The sequence below is a fragment of the Microcebus murinus genome, chromosome 9 (genome assembly GCF_040939455.1).
Source record: "Microcebus murinus isolate Inina chromosome 9, M.murinus_Inina_mat1.0, whole genome shotgun sequence".
In the NCBI taxonomy this organism is placed as follows: domain Eukaryota; kingdom Metazoa; phylum Chordata; class Mammalia; order Primates; family Cheirogaleidae; genus Microcebus; species Microcebus murinus.
In genome coordinates, this window is record NC_134112.1 from 58,551,392 (window position 1) to 58,576,389 (window position 24,998).

The 24,998-nt window shown below is 36.2% G+C and overlaps 1 protein-coding gene across 4 annotated transcripts in view; it reads left to right on the forward strand.

Annotated features, from left to right (window-relative positions):
* Positions 1-24,998, forward strand: part of MAGI2 (membrane associated guanylate kinase, WW and PDZ domain containing 2) — a 1,296,878-nt gene that overhangs the window by 957,952 nt on the left and 313,928 nt on the right. For all 4 annotated transcript variants that reach the window (XM_020289800.2, XM_076006486.1, XM_076006487.1 and 1 more), the window contains exon 7: positions 16,135-16,192. In XM_020289800.2, the coding sequence (XP_020145389.2) occupies positions 16,135-16,192 (58 nt within the window). The remainder of the gene's footprint in view (positions 1-16,134; positions 16,193-24,998) is intronic.

Here is a 24,998-nt window from a genome sequence, read left to right on the forward strand (position 1 = left end):
TGGCTTTTGCATGCCAGGTAGCCGAAGCTGAGACAGACTCTGACAGCTTTATAAAGGTAATATTTTTCACTGGGGTGAAGTGCTCTCCAAGAATTTTCCCTGTGTTTTAGGCATTGGGATACCTTGCAGGCACAGCAGGTATTGTGTTTTCTATTCCAGATCTCTCTATATTTTGTGGATTTCTTACATTAAGAAATCTCACCTGCAGTTTTTTCCATGTTCCTTTGTTTCCTTCTACCCTGAAGCAAAGCAGTAATACAATGCATGCTGTTAATTCCAAATCATCTAACTTTTTTTGGCTTTACTATATATATCTCACTGTTGTGTTTTATAATTTTGTCAAAAGGAATTTTGTGGTCCATCAGGGAAGAGATTGCATTTCCTATTCCTGACATCTAAATAGCCCTTCTGTCCAGGAATGCTGCAGAAGTGGGACAGAGCTGAATAGGCAAAGATTCATATAAATCGCTATGGCCAAGTCTTTGGAATAAATATTCTGTCCTCTGTGTTAGGTGCTTACTATTGGAAAGCATTTTTCTGTTTGTGTGTGGATCAGGAAATTCGGGATTTGTACTAAAATTGCACTGCTTCCCTCTTTAAGCACAATACCATATTTGAAAGTAGATGCTCATATATGAAGACAGATGCCAATACAATGTGCATTAATAGATACTGGTATAGGGCTGGTATTATGATCATTCAAGATTAATTATACCATAGCTGAAGGTATATTTGTAACATTTACATCATTCCTCTCCCCAAATTTAAAGATGCTTATGTCCTTTCAAGGCAATATTCACTGCACTATATTGCCATGATAGAGGGAATTGTAATTTCAATATCTCCACTTGGGATCCAGCTACAATAATCTGGACTGGAAATTATTTTGATAAAGAACATTTGAACAACCCTGCATACACATCTGGCTATATAAATACAATTTAATTGTTGAATTTGGACATTACTGTCATTAAATTTTAATAGGCAGCAGTAGTGCCTTAGATTAATATCAAATAGGGAGTCAGAAATCTCATTGTTATAGTTACACACTAACTAGACAGCTCCCTCTTTATATGCCATGGGAAAAGCATTTCTCTCAACTCACATTACCTTTGACATTCTGCAATCTGTCTGTGGTAGGTACAGCTAAAAATTATACATTATCTGCACCTGAGCCATGTATAAGAAAGAGCACTGTGAGCTTGGTCAACTTGTCCATTCTGTTAATATTTGAAAGCATTCCACAACACAAACCAAAAATATAGAAGCCTTCCTCTCTTTCTTCTCCTATCCAAATGATGTTAATAATTAGTAATTTTATTAATTTTTCTTTTTAAGCATGGTTATGGGTTACTTTTTCGTTCTAACAGAAAAACACAGTAGACTCAATAATGTAGGTACTGTGACAACCCCATGTCACCCTAATTTGACAAATGCACAGCTTGCTTACCTAAGCATACAAGTCTCTTGGAATCCATGAATTTCATGGCAAAAGGAAAACTGATATTACCATTTGGTGACATATAAAATTGTCATGATGCTACTTATACCCAGTGTTGTGGAAGATACTTCAGAAAGCATCATAGGTTTTGCTAATCTTATCTGCAAATTTTAGTTAGCAGCCCTAGGTTTGTGCTCAGTCTGATCCGTTTCACTGGTCTAAGTGGCATTTTAATTAAACAGTGCGCTGAGACTGCATATTAAATAGAAAATGAAATTAGGACCTATTTCTAAGTAGAATTCAGTTTGTCTAATATAATAAACAAAGGTAAATTATAAATTTCATTTTTCTAAATCCTTACTGCATTGATGTTAATATTCGGTTGGCTCCAGAGATTTTAAACAGTGAGATTTGCTTGCATGTGTCCAATTCATTACATTTAAAAAGACTACTCCAACAGAAAAATGATGTCCATTGTGTGAATTTATCCCCAAAATACACATGTGATAAATGTATTGCTGAAGTATTGTATTAGCATTATTTAAATCAATTGTAATTAATTATACCTATGAAATGTAACAGCCTATGATTCTAAGCTCTTCAGAAACTACCTCAGGGTTTAGTTAAGTCAAATATACCTGTACTTCTCCTAGTCATATATATCACAAATGCTAATGAACTAATAACTGTGAATTTATTTGTTTAATGGCTGGCTCTACCTGAAACTATCCAATCCATGGATGTTGTGACTTGTCACTCTACCCTCAAGCCTAGCACAGTACCTAGCTGAAAGTAGATTATCAATAAATATTTCTTGAATGAAAAAAGGGTCTCGTATTTCATGTTACATTAGGAAAGATATGTTAGTAATGCCATTGGTAATGAATTGCAAATTTTACTTAGACTAATATATATTAGAACACTTTGAACCACAAAACCATAGAAGATGCTACAGAGAGTCAATCATTTGGGGGCATAAAAAGAAAACTACGATTACAGCCACCACAAAAAACCTTGTTTTTAAGATCTTCATTGATAAAGCGGAGTGGAAAATTAAAGCTAAATTTTGCCAGGCTCAGTGGTGTGTGCCTGTTCTTCCAGCTACTTGGGAGGCTGAGCTCAGGAGTTTGAAGGCAGCCTGAGCAACAGAGAGAGACCCCATCTCTAAAATAGATATTTTTTTTTTTTTTTGAGACAGAGTCTCACTTTGTTGCCCAGGCTAGAGTGAGTGCCGTGGCGTCAGCCTAGCTCACAGCAACCTCAAACTCCTGGGCTCGAGCGATCCTTCTGCCTCAGCCTCCCGAGTAGCTGGGACTACAGGCATGAGCCACCATGCCCGGCTAATTTTTTTTTTTTATATATATATATCAGTTGGCCAATTAATTTCTTTCTATTTATAGTAGAGACGGGGTCTCGCTCTTGCTCAGGCTGGTTTTGAACTCCTGACCTTGAGCAATCCGCCCGCCTCGGCCTCCCAAGAGCTAGGATTACAGGCATGAGCCACCGCGCCCGGCCTAAAATAGATATTTTTAAAAATTTAAAGCCAATTTTGATTTTTTTTCTCTTTATAACTTAGGTCTTCATCTTGACTTCCTGGAAAATGGTGGCTAAATTCTTAAAACTGTCATTATTTATCAATTTTCACTTTGAGTCAATAATTAAAATATAGGTACAGTCCAATATAGAAGAGCATGTAATGAGCTATTTAGCTCCCAGTCCTTGCAGCCTTCTGGCTTTCTCAGTGTGAGTTGCTTAATTCACTTAGCATCCTATAGAAAAGACTGACCTCACTATAGAGGAAAATATTAAAGTCTAAGGACAAAGAAGGCTTTGGGCCCCTAACCTGCCCTGGACCAGATGTCTTCCCTCCAATGAGCCTATAGGCCAAGATTCACCTACTACTTTATCTGTAAACAAGACCTTGCAACCTGAACCCAAAATGCCGTTTCTAATCCCAGGAAGGTAGCAAAACTCTGACAGAGCCTCCCTGCAGAAATACTTGCTTCAGTCCCTAGGCTTTTGTTGGTCTCCTGCTGCAATGCTTTATGCCTGGCACTCCACTGACCAAGCCCAATGCCCAGTATCTACAATAGTTCCGAGATCCTGTTATGATTAGTTGAAATGGCAAATTCCCAGAATGAATGCAATCCACCTCTTCAGCCCCCATCATGTCCAAGGTTGTTTTTATAGAAGCCTCAGACATCAGCTTTCTCTAAAGTAGCTGTCAGCTTAAGAACAAGTGTCAGTTGGGGACACAGAGATACTTTTACCAATCCTCTCCTTTCCAGGGGTCTGTGCCAACCCCTCTGATTGATTAACTCCAAGTCTGGCCTTAGGTCCAAGTCACTAAAGTTAATGTTTCCCCCACCCCATATATTTGAGGCTTTATTATTGCAGCTTTTTGTTCATGAGGATCCTAAACTTCAGACCCACAGGATTTCCCAGTGCAAAAAACAAACAAACAAATATATAAGAACTAGTGTAAATTAACCCTTAGCTCCAGAAATCAGTGTCCTGACACTCACTGCCAGGTAATCATAACAAATTGTATAGCATTGTAAATATGGCTGTTTCTCAGGAACTCAACAGAGAAGTGAAAGGAAACAATAAGAGCAGGGAATGAGAAGGAGAGAGGCAGCATGGGGAGAGGCAGTGGGGAAGGAGACAAGGGAGAGGATCAGGATTGGCTGGAGCCAGGAGTGACTTCCCAATGCAGGGAAGTGGTGAGCGAGAGACTTCAGTGGCCCAGATCCCCACCATGGAATCATGCAATCCTGGCCGTGGGAGAACGCCTCCACCCTCCCAACCCCGGAAACTAACATAATGAGATGGGGAAGACCATGAGATGGAACTGCTCCAGGAAGGGAGCTCACACTGTGTCCCACATCCTTTCTGAGACCTAAGCAACTATAGCAAGGTGCCACTTTCAAACCTAGCCTTTGGCAGACTGCATGCTGTTCTGGGGCACAGCAGCACCAGGACTGAGGTGTCACAGAAACTTGGGCTATTGTTTCTGGGACTGGGGATCCACCTAGGAGCACGCCCACATCTGGGTGTAAAAACCAAACAAGGATGGAATGCATCTACTGGTGCTGGGAAGTGAGCACCACAGGGACTGAAACTAGAACAGGAGCTGGTCACAAGATGCTGCTGGGTCTTGGATGTGAACTAACTGGGGGTTCCAGCAGCTGGGGCAGGGGTATGAGCTAGGCACAAGCTACTTTCCCCAGGCTGGAGAGTAAGCCCTGTTAGAACTAGAGCATGAGAGAAATGTGCATTCCCCACCCACCAGCCCAGGCTGTGGCCACCGAGAACAGTCCTACCTTCCCCAGTGGCAGGGCCTCAGCAGACTGCTACCACCTGGGGCCTGAGTATCACCCCATCCCCAGATAATGCCTGCTCTCACCACTGGGGGCCTGAGCACAAGCCCACCCAGTCAATCCTTGTCCCCCAATTCTAAGGCAGAGCACATAGCCCAGGGTTCTGGGGATTGCCTAATCCAAGCCACCACCTAAGATACCTTGTACTATTCCCAAGGGCCTAACCTCCTTGCTGCTACCACCTCAGCAGGCTCCTACCTACAATTGCCACTTGTACTTCTAAAGACTGGCCCACCAAGCCCATTATAGCCACCACCAACATTTATACATACCGCTTGGGACCCAGAGAATTGTCCCATCATTGCTACTGCTATCATCCATGCCATGCTGGGCTGCCCAGGAGTGCAAGAACCCACCCACCCACCTGCCACTACCAGCATCCAAGCAAGCCATGTGGAGGTCCAAGAATCAGCCTGCCAGTAACCACCAACAGAGGTGCCAGCATATACTACTATGGGCACAAAGATAGGCACAGTCAGCCCATCACTGCTACCACTGGGGCCTGAAGACAGGCTCCTCTGGCATCCCAGTCCCCAGCACAACTTCACAAGAGCCTCCACTAATAACTGTACCCTAACAGACTGAGGTAATCATAGATGCCTCTAACACTATTTATAGCCAAAAATCATACGGAGACTACACTACTGCATGAACTCAGAATCAAAGCCAAAGTACCCTGCGCAGTCAACACCATAGATACATTTTCAGGAAAAAGTCCTCCTATAAAAATAAATTCAAAATTAGGAAGAAGTGACTGTTGTATCAGTTACACAAATATCAATGTAAGAACATAAGAAAAAATGAAAAGCAAGGAAATATGATACTTCCAAAGAAATACATTAGTTCTACAATAATAGACTCAATCACAAAGAAATTTTTTGAAATCCCAGATAAAGAATTCAAAATACTGATTTTAAAGCTCAGTGAGATAAAAGAGAATTCTGAAAAATAGTACAGAGAAATCAGAGAATTAAGAATGTGAATGAGAAATTTACCAAAGAGATATATTTCTAAAAAGGACCAAATAGAAATTCTGAAACTGATAGATTCATTGAAAGAAATACAAAATACATTTAAAAGTTTAAACAATAGATTAGATCAGGCAGAATAAAAAATCTCAGAACTTGAAGATAGATAGGTCTTTTGAAATAATCCACTTCAGACAAAAATAAAGTAAAAAGAATAAGTAAAGTCTTCATGACATTTGGGACAACATAAAGCAATTTGAATTATCAGCATGCCTAAGGGCAAAGAGACACAGGATTAGAAAACTTATTTAACAAAATAACAGATGAAAACTTCTCAAGTTTAGCAAGAGACTTAGACATTCAGATAAAGGAGGCTCAGTGATCCCCAGGCAGTTACGATGCAAAAAAAAAAAAAGTCTTCTCCATGTCACACTATAATCTGACTGTCTATAGTCAAAGATAAATAGTGAATCCTAAAAACAATAAGAGAAATGCATCCAGTCACCTATAAAGAACCCCATGAAACTAACAGCAGATTTCTCAGCAGAAACTTTACAGGCAGAAAGAGAATGAGATGATATATTTAAAGAGCTGGAAGAAAAATAAACTGTCAGACAAGAATACTATATCTAGGAAATTTATCCTATATAAATGAAAGAGAAATAGTCTTTTCCAGACAAGCAAATGCTGAGGGAATTCATTACCACTACACTGGCCTACAAGAAATGCTCAAGGGAGTCCTAAACCTGGAAGTGAAAGGATGATATTTGCCATCATAAAAACACACAAAAAAATTGTGAAACTCATTGGTAAAGCAAACACACAAAGGATGAAGAGAAAGAATTCAAATGATACTACTACAGAAATCCAACAAACCACAACAATTAATAAAAGAAAAAGTAACAAAGAATATCTAAAACAACCAGAAAACAATTAATAATATGACAGGAATAAAGCTTCACATCTCAATAATAACCTTGAATGTAAATGGAGTAAATTCTCCACTTAAACAATATACAATGGCTGAGTGAAAAAAAATTTTTTTCAACTATATGCTTCTTACAAGAAACTTGCCTTACCAGTAAAGACACATATAGATTGAAAGTAAAGGGTTGGAAAAAGATATTCCACACAAACAGAAACCAAAAGCAAGCAGAAGTAGCTATACTTATATCAGATACAACAGATGAATTCAAGAACAGCAAAAGAAAGACAAAGAATTTCATTATATAATGATAAAGGTATCAGTCCAGCAAGAGGATATATGCACTTAACACATGATCACCCAGATTCATAAAGCAAATATTACTAGATATAAAGAGAGAGTTAGGCTGCAGTGCAGTAATAGGAACTTCAAGACCCTATTCTCAGCAATAGACAGATCACCTAGCCAGAGGAAGCTGAAGCTGAAGCTGTGCCGTCCCAGGACTGCTGCCTCTTGTTCTGCTCACTTCTGAGCCCCTTTCTTTCAATTCCCCATAGTTCTGTGTTCTGGTCACCCAGGTCTGTTATAAGCATTTTTTTTACTTTTTTCTTGGGATGGAAATTTATCTTTCTGAGGGTGATTTTGTCTCTTTTCCCACATCACACCACCCCCAGGTTCCTGGTCGCCTCTTTTTTCCACATACTTTTTCCACTATGACACCAGCTGGCTGTGCTGGTTGGGGTATTTATGTCACTACTTACATATGACTTATGAAGTTCATAGTATTTTATTTCTCCTAATTATGTTGTAGGTTTAGGTTATGGGTGGCCTTATTGCTCTCTTAGAAGATATTTACAGTTTTTAGAGGGTAAGTAGAGAGGTTAAAATGTAGATGTCAGCCTTTACACTATAGGAGCCCAGGGTATTTCAATAATTTTTAAATTATTGAAATGTATTTTTAAATGAATGATGATTTGATTGATAGATGGATGGATTAGCATAGGCTTGTAGAAGGTAAGAGAGAACCAGAGATGCATATTTCAAAGTCCTCAGATTATAGCTGTCTCCCAAATCTTTCTTTATAACCAGGTCTTTCTCCAGAGTGCTAGGAGAATAAAGACAGACATCTGTTAGGTTCATCACTTTTTCGCCTTATAATGTAGCTTGCAAACTTAAACCAAATAATCCCCTTTCTAAACCTTTACCAGCCAACATCCTTTGTTATACCATGCTTTCCTGCCGCCATCACTTGTCACCATCTCAAATAGACCCATCATATTTGAGTTAGCATTGCAAAAGTTCACATCTATATTTGATAGCTTTTTTCCAGCTAGGAAAAGGACCCCAAATACCCAAAATACTTTTTTATTTCAGAATATTATGGGGGTACAAACATTTTGGTTACAAGTTATGACTTTGCCTCACCCAAGCCAGGATTAGAGGCATGCCTTTCCTCCATACAATACTCACTGCATTCATTAGTTGTAAGTTTACCCACCCCACCCTCCCAATACCTGATGAATATTACTACCATGTGAGCACCTTAATACCAATTTGATGACGAGTACATGTTGTGCTTAATCTTCCATTCTTGTGATACCTCACGTCAGAGGATGGGCTCAAGTTCTATTCAGGATAATATAAGAGGTGCCAGATCATCATTGTTTTTGTAATTGAGTAGTATTCCATAGTGTACATATACCATATTTTATTAAACCACCCATGGATTGAAGGGCACTTGGGTTGTTTCCACATCCTTGCAATAGTGAATTTTGCACCATAAACATTTGAGTGTAGATGTCTTTATTATAGAATGTCTTTTGTACCTTTTGGTAGATGCCTAGTGGTGGGATTACTGGATCAAATGGTATTTCTATTTTTAGCTCTTTGAGGTATCTCCAAACTACTTTCCACAGGGGTTGTACTAATTTGCAGTCCCACCAGCAGTAAGAGTCTTCCTATCTCTCCACATCCTCGCCAGCATTTGTCATTTTGGGACTTTTTGATAAAAGCCATTCTCACTGGAGTTAGGTGATATTTCATTGTGGTTTTGATTTGCATTTCCCTAATGATTAGAGATGTTGAGCATGTTTTTATATGTTTGGTGGTCATTTTTCTGTCTTCTTTTAAAAAGTTTCGGTTCATGTCCTTTGCCCATTTATTGATGGGGTTGTTTGATTTTTTTCTTGTTGATTTTTTTGAGTTCTATATAGATTCTTGTTATCAGCCCCTTATCAGATAACAGACTTAAACCTAAGGCATGAAACCTTAAGAATCCTAGAAGAAAATGTGAGGAAGACTCTTTCAGACAGTGGCCTAGACAAAGAATTTGTGAAGAAGACCCCTGAAGCAATCACAGCAGCAACAATAATAAATAAATGGAACCTGATCAAATTCAAAAGCTTCTGCACAGCCAAGGAAACTGTCATTAGAATGAATAATGGGAGAAAGTATTTGCTTTCTACACATCTGAATACCCAAAATATTATTTAGTACATATTTCTTCATGCATCGATATCTTTCAAGAAAATCTTATCCATTTTCTATTTAAATTTGGTAAGACATGTTAAGCAATACATGTATTTGAAATTTTCTATGCAATTACATCTTTCATCGACAACCAGTGCACAAAATCTTGGTCAATATTTTTAAAATCCATTAAATACTGTAGTAATTAAATACACAGGTTGAATCCACTTAATAACATGAATTAAATGCCATCACTGTAAAATACAACTCAGCTAGTTCTTCTTTCCACTAAAAGTAGTAAAGCTCCTATCTATACCCACAGCTCACAAATGAAGACTTCACAACCTGCGTTTCCGTGGTGTTGACTGGGTTCAAGCTGTACCATATAGACAATATTTGAGGAAGATGAGAAAGACAGTGGAACATAAAGGAACAACATTTTGTGTTTTCTCTTTTAGGTTTTTTAGTTTGTTCTCTGGTTTTGCTTTACTTGTTTATTTTCCTAAATGAATGGAATAAAGATCTCTGTTAAAAGGGAGCAAGTTTGGAGCTTTGATACACAGGAAAAGGTCTGAAAAGACACATGCACGCTTTTCTTTACTATGTGGCGGAATGGGACTGTGGGTAGCTTTCATTAATATATGGATTTTGTTAAAACACAAGAATGTATTCAGGATTTACTTTTATAATGACATGCATTTTGAATAAATGCATGCATAAAAGAGACAAAAGTATAATAGAATTTATTAGTGAGCAAAAAGTTCTCTTTTGTATACTTTATTCATGCACTGGATCTTTTTCTTCTTCTCTTTAATTGTAAAAACATATTTCCTATAAAAATTCATACTAAGGAATTCTGAAACTCCTATAAACTACTTAGGAGCAAAGGTTATATGACTTTTCCAGGAAAATTTAGTTAGATTTCTCAATTTGTATACTAAGTACATAGCAAAAATCTAAAATAGTTCATGAAAAGATTTTAATATGAGAATTAGCTATTACCATATGGTATACTTTATGTTATTTAACCTAGGGAAATTTTGTATGTTTCTTATTTTCTGCTGTAATGTCATTACCTCGAAAACAAATGAAAAAGAACCTCAATTTTTAAAAAAGGGCTAGTCAAACTAAAATAATATAGGATTGGAGATAATTATCCCTCATTCTGGTTCCTGTCTCTGTCTTCAGTATCTTAGTACCTTGCATGATTCCTAAATTGGTCTGCCTTTGTAGCTTAGGAATGAATTTTAAGCTGCCCACCAGAATGGGCCTCCACATAACCTTACATGAATTAACATAACCTGTGCTTGCTATGCTCATACAAGACACTGCCTCCCAGGAAAGGAACAAGCTTCACCCCAGATTTTGCACTCTTGTTACTGAATCTGTATTTTCTAGGATTCAGGGGGCAGCCACACTTAAATGTAAATTTTGTATTTACTTAGATTTTCCAGTGAGCAGAAAGATAGAACAAGAGGAAGAAAATAAAATGTATAATAGCAAAATTAAAAGTCATTTAGTTGGAAATATTTATCAAAAAAAATCAACACAATATAGAGGAAGACTATAAATGCAGAAATCCTACATTTTCGTTTTGTTTAAAGTCCAACTCTATCCAACTGAATTCAGTGTTGTATCTGATTGCACATTAATAACATGTGAGTAAAAGCTATCTAATTGATAGTGAAAGTAAGTGAACTAGCTTTTTTCAATGTTTTCATTTTAAAGTTATTTTAGGTTTCAAAAAAAATTGCAAAAATAGTACAAAGTGTTTCTACATACTTCTTGCCTAGTTTCCCCTAAAGTTTATATTTTTCATAAGTACAATTATTGAAATTAGAAAATTAACATTCATAGAGACTATTAACTAATCTACAAACCTTATTTGAATTTTTCTGGTTGTTCCACTAATGTCCTTCTTCTGGTATAAGATCCAGTCCTTTATCCCATGATGCATTTAGTCATCATATCTCCAGAGTCCTCACCCTGTGGTAAACTTCAGCCTGTTTTTCTCTTTCATGACTTTGACACTTTTGAAGAGTTCTGGCCACTTACTTTATTAAAAGTCCCCCATTTGAGTTTGCCCTGTGTTTTCTAATGATCAAAATGAGTTGATTTTATTTTGGCAAGAATACTAGAAAAGTGAAGTTGTGCCTTTCTCAGTGCATGATATCAGAATGTTAATATCATTTTATTGATGTTAATCTTGGGTCAGAGCTATTGTTACAAATATTATTTACAAAGCGTTAGATCATTGATTTTGAAGGTTAAAGAGGATCTATTTCATGGTGTTGAAGTAGTTTTTCCTTATTTTAAAAGCTGTTTTTCTTGTAATGATAATGAACATGTTTGTGGCACCTCCCTCCCATAGCTAAAGAGCTGGATGGGCCCTGCATTTCCCAAAGGGGCACAGCTCCTGGGCCATACCTGATTAACCTGGGGGTGGACCGTTAACCTGAACGGAGCGATCATATGGACTGGCCAAATAAAGTATAATAACTTGGGTCTGTTTTGAAGAAAATGAACTGAGCCAATGTATTCTTTCAGGTGATGGGTTATAGAATTGGGGAACTGAGAGCTCAAAGTAGCAATAGCAGTGCTTGAGGTAAAAAGTAACACAGAGCCAGGTATAGGGTAAGCATTCCAGACAACAGGCAAGGTGAGCAAGTAGAAGTAGCCTATCAGGGGAAGAGAAGGAAGGATATCCACAGAAAGAAAAGGAACTAAGAAAAAGAAACACAGACACACCAACATAAAGGATTTACTGTAGTTCAAAAGACAAACAATGAGAGATAGACAAAAGGGAGCCTTACGAGACATCTTGATGTATTATATGCTAGGTTCCTTATAGCTTTCCAATATTTGAGTCCCATTCTGTGAGAAATACAGTCTTTGCAGCCAAGTGCAAAGACTTGCCTATAGTCTTTGGTGCTTGCCTATAGAGATGCTTGCCTATAGTCCCAGCTACTCAGGAGACTGACCAGGAGCTCCAGGCCAGCCTGGGCAACTTAGCAAGACCTCATCTCTTAAGAAATAAAAGAAAGAAATACTGCCCTTGGAATTTTACGAGTTTCCCATTTGCAGCCTAAAAACTGCTTTTTGTGAGCTAGCATAAAGGGGTCTCAGTTTTCTGTAATGAAAAGGTACCTAACCAAAAAATAAATAAAATGATATTTGGAAAGCATAATTAAGTTTAAAAAATAGCATGATGACTGTGATAGAATCTAGGCAGAGCTAGGTGCCCATTTAATCTTTGGATTTTATTCCGTTTTACAAAGCTAATATGACTGACTACAAATTAATCTAGACTTTTGCACAGACTTGCAGGGTAGGAATATCTAATCACTAAATTTGCTCCATGGTCTCATGGCCTGAAGAAAATCTCAATTAAAGCAGTTCTTATGCAGCATTAACCTTGCTGATCTCAAGTGTTTGTTTTTCCCGGTTGCATAGTGTATGTTATTCTTTCATCAGTGTGACCTTAATCATCTGCAGATTTGTTAGCTATTGTTGAATACAGTATTCTAAATAACCTAGGACCCAAGAGCTCCAAGCTACATGCTTGCCTGATTGGGCAAATAGTACACTATTGAAATTCTTTTTCTCATTTGTTAGCTTAATTTAAAGAAGAAGTGATTGGTTTTGTAAAGCTAATTCAAGTCTAAATAGCTTATTTTTTACAGAGAAAGATAATTTTTAACTTTCTTAACTTTTCATCATCTATGTACTCTTCAGTTTATAATGTTAAGAAGTTTATTTTATGACTCTCTTTTTATGAGTGAAGAAAAATTTGTGAACATTGTGGGCTTTTATTAGCATTCTAGCCTAGATCTTTCATTTGGCTTTACAAAGAAAGTATCTTTAAAGGGAATATACACAAACATACAGTGCACACGTACCAACACATATACACACATATATACCACACATACGCATTCATATATACACATACACACACACCTTTTTAAACATTGCTTGTAGATTTTTACACTCATTCTGATATGATGAAGCAATTCTGTAATACAAATAAAGCAATATATGTGTCTATTATCTGTTTCTTATAACATCTTTCCATCAATCCCTTGAAATACTTAAAATGAAATGAATGACAGCTCGTTGTAACAGAAAGTTAGAGCTACGGTGTATCATTTTATCTCAGAGTGTGAGTAGAGGACTACTAGCAGTTGATCTGAAAATACAAGTGTTTTCAATATATAATTTTGTTTCAACATGAATTAATAGTTTACTCTGCAAATATGAAACAAGCAATCAAACCAAATATATTCATATCTTATGATAAGCAAAGCAAATTCCCTCTGAAGTCCAAAGACTTCATGATGGTAAGTGGGAAAGTATGTAATAAATTTTTCCCAGGACCTTTGGCATTGTAAATCTGACAAAGAAAAAGAACAATGAACTTCTGGAATACATTGCTTAGAGTGAGTAACTTATTCATAAAACAGTCAAAGATGAGGAATAAGAAAAGGAATAGTTTATATTATAAAAGATAATTTTAAAAATTTTACCATGAAATACTTCCATATGACATAAGCATTAAGAAGTAGGACTGTATCTATAAGTTATCTATGTTAGGCTTTTACTCTTCATGTTACTAAACATGATTATTTTCTGTGTTATTATATTTGTGAGATGATATTAAACCCATCATAATAATGTATCCATGTATTGAGCCATATGAATAATAAATATCCATAATATCAATTACTGACCTCCGTATAGTCTTTTACTTTAGCTGTTTATAAAAGGCACTCAGTAGATACTTGTCCTATTTTTAATAGCCAACTTCTCCAGTAGCTTGGGGGATTTGGTGAAAACCATTTGGATAATTATTCTCTTTAAACTGAATGATGTTTATGCTGTGTGAAACAGAGTTTCTGAATTAGTATCTAAATTGGTTAAGATTACTGGACCTGGAGTACAGGGATTGTCAATCCTGAGTTATTAGGACAACATGAGTTAGTACATGGAAAGTCCATCAGTACTTGAACCACAGTCAATACTCAGTAAAAGTTTGCTCTTATTATCATTCTGAAAGAAAGATTTCTTAAGGTGTTCTACCATTTGGTGTTATAAGTTTATTAAAGTGTTCCTGTTAGTATGGATTATGTGTGTTTGGCTGCAGAATTATTCATGTGTTCCATTATAGAGTACTTCCCCACCTCTGCTTACAGTGTTAGGGAAAAGAAGGCACTTGTATCCTGTTAACTGTCTAAAATTGGAAAAATTCTAAGTTCTATGTGTCCCTAAAAGATTTGGATGAGGAACTGTGGATCTGTATTTAATTTGATGGCACAAGGAAACAAAATCACTCATATACTCACAGTGAGATTATAAATTGGTATTCTTTTGTGAGTGGGAAGGTGGTAATCTGATAACATATATCAAAACCCATAAAAAGATTTATGCCCTTTAATTCAAAATTCTATATCTAGGAATTTGTCATTACTAAAGTATTAGAAGATGATAAAATATTTAGGCTTTAGTAGGTCCAGCACAGATAATACATGACAGGTAACATCTGAAAAGCTCAAATATTCAATAATAGAAGGTGGTGGAATTACACAGCCTCTGGCCATACCGCACACTACTTCTGTGTCACCTTAAAAGTGATATTGCACAGTAGCACTCATTCACATTGAAAGATGTCCTTGATATTTGGTTTAGTAGAAGTATCAGGTTATAAAAATAATGTGTACCATATGATATAATTTCTTTAAAATTATTATTACTATGGATAGAAAACTATTTTGAGGAATATTCACTGTTAACAGTGGTTATCTCTAGATGACAGGATTGCAGATAATTCTGATTTTCTTCTTATAGCTCTACTTTGTCAACAGTGACATATGTTACTACTACAATAAAACTTTTTTCACTTAAACATAGTATTTAAGCATGTCAATATATCTTGTTTCAAATTCTATATACCTAAAATTAATATCTATCAAAAATATATTCCTATTTGTAGGAGTTAATAATTATGAATGCTAATTATATTTGGAAAACAATATTATAAAGCAAAATCTAGTTTTCAAACAGTATGTGTTTGCCTATTGTAGCATTTATAGCATTGTTGATATTTTAAGTGTGTGTGTATTAAACTTAGCCTTCTAGAATTAGAAATATAAACTATATTGTCAAGGAAAGTATGTTCACAATTTTAACCTTTATTTTAAAAATATGCCCAGAGAGTATATTGGCAGCATTCAAATTCTGACCCATGTGGGGTTGACAGCAAGCTAACTATCTCAAATAGTGGGGTATCAATTGAGAATTTTTAATGTCTTTGTTTCAGTTCTCAGAAACAATTTGCTATCCTCAGAAATATATTTTGAAAATATGATCTTCATCCTGAAATATTCCTTTAACCACGCAAATAAATAAGAGAACTGTATGCACTTTCAGGAAAGTGATTTGCCTTCTGTATTGCACTAAATGGTGATAACACGATGACGCTCCATCCTACTGTTTGGCATGGGATAAATAGCTAGACCCAGCAGTATGTCTGCAGAGAAGAGAGCTCTGTGTTTTAACTGCCAATTTTCAAGTCAGTGCTTCTTTTTTTTTTTTTTTTTTTTTTTTTTTTTTTTTTTTTTTTTTTGAGACAGAGTCTCGCTTTGTTGCCCAGGCTAGAGTGAGTGCCGTGGCGTCAGCCTGGCTCACAGCAACCTCAAACTCCTGGGCTCGAGTGATCCTTCTGCCTCAGCCTCCCGGGTAGCTGGGACTACAGGCATGCGCCACCATGCCCGGCTCAGTGCTTCTTATAGTTTCTACAATATGTGTCTGAAATTTGGTGCTGACTCTGAATGCTTTATTCCACTTTGTTAGACCATTTCTGCAATCCATGAACAATTAAATTATATTACTTTTTATTGGAAATTGTGATATCTGTTCTTTATTTACTGAAAGAAATAACTCTTTATTTTTCAGAGCTTCCATATGGCTGGGAAAAAATCGATGATCCCATTTATGGCACTTATTATGTTGAGTAAGTCTCTAAGTGTGATATTAACTTGTTATTAATATGTTGTGAAATTATGTTAGTATTTTATTTATTGAGCATGTGTGGCTAACAGCCCCTTTACTTCCCTTTCATCTTACTTTGAAGTGTCCACAAAGACTGTAGCAGCACTAGCTAGCTGTCTCCTGCTTTTCCAGCTGGCTAATTTGTCATTCCTTTCCTTTGACTCATGATTCTAAAACACCAATTGGAAAAGTGTGTTTCACACTGTCCTCTAAATGAGTGATAATTAAAGATATCGAAGTAAATGCCTTTCATTTTGCAATCAAAATGTTGGGAACTGACTGGTTGTGCAAAAGAGATGTTCTATTTAACCAGATTTCAAAGTCAACTAAATGAATCAGCCATACTTTCCAGTTGAAGGATAAAATAAATTTTAGATTTTTTTTTCTCTCATAGGACCTCATTTCAAATCAATAGTACTCTTTCAGTAGATTGAACTTCTATGTTACCTATGGGAGGTTGCATTGCATTAATATATCTTAGTATAGATTATTCTCTCTGCATTCCCTTTTATTGTGAATAGAAAACACATTAGGGTTTCAATTATTTACATTTACTTTTCTTATGGAAATCAAGTAATATTCATAATTTTCAAAAGTTAAATATGCGATTTATTTTTCCAGAACCCCTTCTTTTAATGGAGATTTTTTTAAAAAAATTCTTATCTATTATGTAATGCTCCTAAAGTTTTTTGGGTGAATAACAAAGCCTATACAGTCCTCTGAGAAGTATATTACCCAAGAAATGCAGAGGTTAAAAAAACAAAAATCTTTTCAATTATTTATCAAGATCTCACTCGGGTTTCCCTAACCATATTCTGTTTAGCACTAATTATCTAGATGGCCAAGGGTTACAGATTGATGGCTTTAGTGTTAAATTGTTTTTGTAACAATATTCAAACAGTTACTAAGCTTTCATTACGTGTCAAGCCCTTTATTGTGCTGGATGCACAGAGAGGTAGACCTGTGTACTTCCTGGCCTTGAGCATCTCCCTCGTAAGCACTTGTCTTGAATGCTTTGACCCACATTTTCATTTGGAAAAGCCCCAATTTTGGCCCCACAGTCAGTCATTTCCAGATTCACAGTCAAGGCGAATTCAGCTCATTTGCCGCCAGCAATCTTCTGACATAGTATCTCATATGGAATGTCATGTGGATACTCAATAGATAGAAAAGTAAGATAAATACATAGAGGTATCTCTAATCACAAAAATAAAAAGGAAATCATTTTTAAATGGTTATGAGGTCTCTGAGTCCCACTAGATTGCTAATCAATTAAAATACTCATATATTTTGATAATAATATAGCTGCGGTATCTGAATACATTTAATGTTAAATGTTTCCAAGCAATACTAGCTTTTCTTAATTCACTGAATCAAACTGCATGGTGCCTAAACCTATTATATCTAAAATCCAAGACAATTTTATGTAATGAAGGAGAACAGAGTGTAAGACATACCATATCTTGTTTCTAATATAGTTCCTTGCAGAATAGTTGAATAAGAATCCTTCCTTAGTCCAGATATTAGCAAATGCCATAAAGATCCAGATAGGAAATATTTTTGGGGGGCCACATGGCCTCTGTCACAACTACTCAGTTCTACCATTATAGTTTGAAAGCAGCCATAGGCGATACCTAAATGGATAGAGCTATGTTTCATTGAAACTTTATTTTCAAAAACAAGCAGCTGGTTGAATTTGGCTTGCAGATCATATACTGATGATTGCCCTATTCTAACTCTCCAGATTGTTTTTCTATATCCTCATCTCCTTTCAAGTTTCCAAATGCAGGAAGCAGTATTTAACTCAAACCTTTCTTCTCTGCCCTAATCATCTATGAGAGAGATGATACACCCACCCATCAGAAAGCTATGCTTCCTGCCTTCTTGATCATTGAGATATGTGTCCTTCAAATGAAGATCTGCTGGTGGTAGATCCCTTATAGTCAGTGATAGAATTGAATATTGACTATAACCCTAAAAGACAATTTTCCTTGCTATCTTTATACTTCAAGTGGTTTTTATTTGTTTTTGCTTAAATTATACTTCCCTCTACATTTTCTACTTTATTCTCCATGTATCACAGCCACAGTCAGAAAATTATTTGTAATTTAGTCATTCAAGTCTTACACAATTAGAGCAGATTGACATGTTTAATAGTTTTAGATTTCAAGTGATTATGAGGTCATATATATAGGTCACAGTGGGTCAAAATAGTTTCACTTCCTTCCAGTTACATCCAGTTCTGTTATTTTCATGATCTTGTTCCCATTACATGATTTTATAAGGCATGGCAGTATCAATCATTAAGTGTGTAGGTATATCAAGCCAAGGAAAAAACTGAGACAAATGAACAGATAATTCAAACTTAAAGATAGTGTTAAGTAGAGTATCGTTCAATACTTTTCAGAAATATCCTTTTGGAAAAATTCATAAACATAATTAAAATATCTCAACTTATTCTATGTAATGTATACATTACTGGAAACAAGGGATATCTTCCACCTCAACAGAGACAACTTGTCAAATATTTTAATTGGAATACACCTGTTTACATGGTTTGTTTTGACTTTGTAGCTCATCTCCATTCCACTATTATTTCAACAAGGTATATATTTTCTCTGAATAGCAGTCTTGTTTATGGAAACTATACGAATATATATATAAACATGGAGGTTCTTGATCACTTCCAGTCCACAGAGTGTTTTTGCTGGGGGAAAAAAAATCACTGAATTTCTTATAGTTAATTATACAGAAAAACGGTAAATATCTTGTCTGAGTTAAGACTTAGCCTTAGCAACTTTTTCAGTTTACATATCATAAATATAAAATATAAACTGCCTAGATTAAGATGCTGTTTATAATTGTAATGGTAACATTAATGTCAGCATCTTAAGGAACTGTATATTTTAAATTTGCAAAAATTAATATTTAGTTAATGTAGCAAAACAAAGTTGTCTTTTTTTGTAAACATATAGTCAAGAAAATGTTGATTCACTGATGCTGTTAATGACAAAGAGCACTAGATTCTCTGTAGAGCTATTTTTTTTATGTTTAATAACATACCATTTATGCAGTGAAGGTACCGTTTACATGATGTGAAAAATATTCCACCTTCCTGCTCAGTAGCAAAAAAGCCTCTGTGCATGGACACTAGAGGTACACCTTAGCAGTTAGCCACTCTCTTCAAACAGACCAACAACTGGGAACAGAAGTGACAGAGTGGGCTCCCTTTCATCACCAGGGGCATGCCAGATTTAAATCTGTGCTGTGTCTCTGACACAGTTGCACAAGTTTCACTCTCAGCTAGGCAGGCAGATAGAAATTCCAGCAATCAAGTGCAGAAGAGAATTTACACAGTTAGGAACTGACAAACCTGGATTGGACAGGTTTTGACCGCTATAACTGACTTTACCTACTATGGCACAATTCTGTCCCCTGCAAATTCAATTTTAAGATTATAAGTTTAATTAAATATATATTAAATATATTTAATATATTCAAGAACAAGAAAAATTGTCATCATCATCATCATTTTGTCATCAAAATACTTAACTTTTATTGAGTGCTTAGTATGTGCCGTGAACTGGGATAAGTGCTTAACAGCCTCTCTCACATTTATAATCCTCTCTATGGTGATAATGAGCTAAATTGTCTTAAGTTTACAAATGAGGAAACCTGGCTACAGAAGTTAAGTGACTTAGCTAGTACCATACATTATGAGACAAAGGGCTAAAATTTGGACCCAGGCAGTGTGACCACAGAGCCCTGACGCCAAACTCTCTTGTTCAAAGTGCTTCCTATAAATCTAGCATTTCTCACCCATGATGATCCAGACAAGCCTTTGAGATACATCACTAGAGAAAAATAAGGGATTCCTCAAGAACAGGTCCCCCCTGCTTCTTCTAGTGCTGTTTCATGCAGGACACTCAACAATGGGAGCACTGTGAGATGGTTGTTGCCCATGGTCTGGGCCACCAGCCCCATTGCCCAGAGTGGCCCTGGACATCATGGTCACCAGGAGCAAGACCTGAAAGAAGAGGAATTCTTATTGTGTGGCTCTTAACATAGGACAGTCTGCACTTCTTTGGAACAGTAGAGGCAGCACACAGCTCTATATTTTAAAGTACAATAGGCCTCACTCAATACTTTTTAAATTTTATATGTAGTCAGAAAAAACAGACCAAGTTTCAATGCTAGGTAGCAGCAGAAGGAATTTAGCCTGATTTTTCCTGACAGACAGCAAATCCATGATAGGTGTAGCACTTTGCAATGTATTAAGAAATCCTAAAGCTGCTAACTAGAAATGTAACTGTCACTGTTCATAAAGAAAGGGAAAATTTTTTAATAAAAAAATACAAACTGCAGAGTTGAACAGCTGTGACTTTTGTATAAATGTGTTTTTCTCTCGTCTTTTGTGAAATTATGTCTTCTGGGTACATTTTGGGTTTAATGGCAGTTACACAATTTGCTTAACTAGCTGCTGGTCCAGAAGACACAATTTCCTGGGACAGTTTTCATGCGAAGCTGCCTCCTCTGGCACAGAAAGAGAAGCAAACCATATAACTATAGTTAAAATGATAGTGAGGACTGGCAGATGTGATTTTCATGTAAAGGTTTTACAAGTTTTTTATATGATGTCACACATCTGCTACTATAAAACATTACTTGTGTGCAATTCCAGAAAGTATGAAAAATACTGCATAATATCTTCAATGTAACATTTAATATAAAAGGAAATCACATTCATTTCATGGTTAATGGTGAGTGTCTGTCATGATGTAGCAAGTTGGAAAGTGGTTAGGGAGGACTTTAACTCAATATCCTAGCTTGAGAATGCTTCTCTCCTCCATGCCTTTGAGTACTTTTCTAAATTTTCCAAGAAAAAAACTTCCTAACTGTACAATTTTTAAAAATTCAGTATACACACAAAACATTTCCAGTTAAAAATAAATAATAAAGAATACTGTTTTTTAAAAATCTTGCACTTTTTTTTTGGAGAATTTTTTCCAATGCTGAAGATTAGTTTTTCAAACCATTTCAATGTTTTCTTCAATCTTTAAAAATAGGAAACTTTTAAAATGCTTTTTAAATGGCTATTTAACAAAGAAATCTTTTCTTCAACTTACAAATGTATGTAATAGAAGATACTAAGCTGAGATGACACTGTTGGTGAAGTTGTTCTGTGACTTTCTATGCTAAGGTGAGATCTAACTCTTATAAACAGCATTTGAACATATCAATGGTTATCACTTAGTGACCAAAAGTATGTGCTGCAGAGTTGCACAGTATGCTAGCCCTGCAGCTCCCTAGCTGTGAGTTCTTGGGTAGGCAAGTTATGGAGAAGAAGGAAGAGGAAAAGGAAGATGAAGATGAGGAGAAATAAGGGAAGAAAGGGAGAGAAGAGAGGAATATTTATTGTGCACTTGGTACATGCCAAGTATTATTCTAAATGCTTTTATATGTACTAGCTGATTTAATCCTCACAGAAACCCTGTAAAATCTATTATTATCCCTATTTTATAGATAAGAAAACCAAAGTATAGATACTTCCACAAGTGCTAAATAAGAGGGCCAGAATTTGAACCTAGGCAGTCTCTTTCCAGAGTTTGTATTTAACACTTAACACAGGTATGTAGTAAGCTCTCATTAATGTTAGTTATTTTTAAATTGTGTGTATCCCAATAATATGTACAAAGCCTCTCCTTTTGGCATTACTTGCTTTTCCAGTACTTTCGTGATTGCAATTTATTCCAAAAAGTAAAAAATTCTAAGGGAAACTATTTGATTTGGAATGGAAAATATAACTTAATCTCATGGTTAGAGTGTGCCATGTTTAATAAGAATAGTATTTCTTTAGAATTATTGGTAATTCCATAAGCCATAGAAATTGATGAAATAAGGACTGAAGAATGTGATGTTTCCATGGCTTCCAAAGGGGTTGAGGCTTCAGGGTAATTCATAAGGAAGTTATATTGTCATTATCTGAAGTACTTGTCATCTTGTATACCTGGGAATTCGTGATAATAATAGTAGAAATAGTAATGTATAAGTCACTAACATTTAGTGTGTTTTCACATCCATTATCCCAGATGACAGTCACAACATTTACAAATGAGAAAACCAAATCTCTGGTGAGTTAAGTGGGTTCTCAGAGGACCTACAGCCGATAAGGTTGAAGCCATGCCCATACCTTGTAGAACAAAGAAAGGTCTCTTGATAGAGTAGCTATATTTTTATGTTAATAAATTGGTTCAATTTTTATGCTTTACAAAGTGTTTTCCTATATTTATTAAACAAGCATAAATCAGTAAACTCCACTTCACAGTTGAACGAAAGAAACACGGATTTCAAAATAAATATTGGATACCCTACCTCTAACCAAACTACAACCAGCTTTTTGTTAATCAAATTATTTAGCTTTTTTTTTTAATTTCAGCATATTATGGGGGTACAGATTTTAAGGTTTCAATAAATGCCCATTTCCCCCCCTCCCCCCAAAAGTCTGAGTCTCCATCATGACCATCCCCCAGATGGTGCACATCTCACTCATTATGTATGTATATACCCGCCCCCCCGCCCCCTCCCACCTGCCCAATACCCTATTACTGTAGTACTTATGTGTCCACTTAGGTGCTACTCAGTTAATGCCAGTTTGCTGGAGAATATATCTGGTGCTTGTTTTTCCATTCTTGGGATACTTCACTTAGTAGTATGGGTTCCAGCTCTAACCAGGAAAATATAAGATGTGCTATATCACCATTGTTTCTTAGAGCTGAATAGTACTCCATGGTATACATATACCACATTTTATTAATCCACTCATGTATTGATTGGCATTTTGGTTGTTTCAACAACTTTGCGATTGTGAATTGTGCTGCTATAAACATTCGAGTGCAGGTGTCTTTTTTGTAGAGTGTCATTGGATCATTTGGGTAGATGCCCAGCAGTGGGATTGCTGGGTCAAATGGTAGATTCACTTGTATCACTTTAAGGTATCTCCATATTGCTTTCCACAGAGGTTGAACTAGTTTGCAGTCCCACCAGCAGTGTAGGAGTGTTCCTCTCTCTCCGCAACCACGCCAGCATTTATTGTTTGGAGATTTTTTGATAAAGGCCATTCTCACTGGGGTTAAGTGATATCTCATTGTGGTTTTGATTTGCATTTCCCTGATGATTAGAGATGTTGAGCATTTTTTCATATGTTTGTTGGCCATTCTTCTGTCTTCTTTAGAAAAGTTTCTGTTCAAGTCCTTTGCCCACTTTTTAATGGGGTTATTTGATTTTTTCTTCCTGATTTTCGTGAGTTCTAAGTATATTCTATTTAGCTTTTAATTGGCTTTTTTCACTTTTTACCTCCTTCCATCAGACCCAGGCTGATTTCATAGTTTGTGGCATCACTTATTTCAGCCTGGAGAAACCAAGGCATCAGGACTTATGAGACATGAGTCCCTGAGATCCCAGTAGGAAGTGAGGCATCTCCTAACTCCACACACACACTCTTTACACTGTGTTAGCATTTCTGATAGTTTGAAGTTGATGATTCTGACTTATCCCCTCTGTACTCACTCATATTATGTCAATTTCAACTGGCTATTGATTTACTTTCCTAATACTACGGTTCATCTACAGATCAGTTGAAAGGCTTATGGGTTTGTTTGTTTTTACCCTTCATTCCAGAGTCCCTCGAACATTTTTATGCCATGATCCTTTCAAATGAAATGAAGTCTCATGTCCAATCTCTCTTCTTGCCACTACCATCCAGTCAAGATCGGGATGCCCCGCATCTATGCCTTTCATAAAGTTAGAGATCATTTTTCATGCCGTGAGACACTTTACCATTACTGGCTCATTCAACAGGATCAACATTTGCTGTGTATCCTATTCACCCTACCCCAGCTACGAAGGTCTTTCCAACTGAAGGGAAGAAAACTTGACTCTAATTAAACATATTAAGGCTGTCTGGAAAGTATCCAGCCATTGTTAATGTATTTTTCATATTACATGGCTGGATACTTTCTGCATAGCCCTCATACTTTAATTAGTAACTGTTTGATCTCATAAATTACTTAACAAATTTTCTGATTCCAAATAGAGAATGTTTTAGGAACCCAGAAGTTTAAATCAGTTTACTTGTAGATGGACTTTTACAAATAACAATGAAGTATTTGCCTTGACTTCAGAGTTACCTATAATCATTATCTTTTTACAAACAATTTTTACTATTCAAGTAAATTATTTTCTTTGTCCTAAAATCAGTAATAAGGGGAAAAGGAACTATTACTCTCACATCAACTTTTCTTTGATGATATATTTGTAAATAAAGATGATTGTCACATAAACACATTTCAGGGGGGATTTTATTTGTCTTCAAGCATTTTTTATGAATCTAACAAATTAAATAGGGTACTTATTTAGGCCTTTCTGGAGAGGTTCAGCTTAGATAATCAGCACAATAGTACACAAAAGCAGGGAAACTTTCTGGCCGAGGGCAACAGCATGAGGGCAACAACATGAGGTACATGGTCCTGAGCCTTCCTCATCCCAGAAGAGAAGGCAGGAATGGTCACAACTGGAGACACCATTCTGTCTGTGCTACCAGAGAAGGACCACGTGTCTTTCTTCTACTTCATCTTTTTCACAGGACCATGAGAACTTGAGAATGGCCTTACGAAGGCAGGGAGGACATATGAATTTGAGGGATTATTGCTCCAGGGAGTTGCAGGCAACATTCTGGACTGGATATAAACTGCATGGGAAGTGGCATTCCT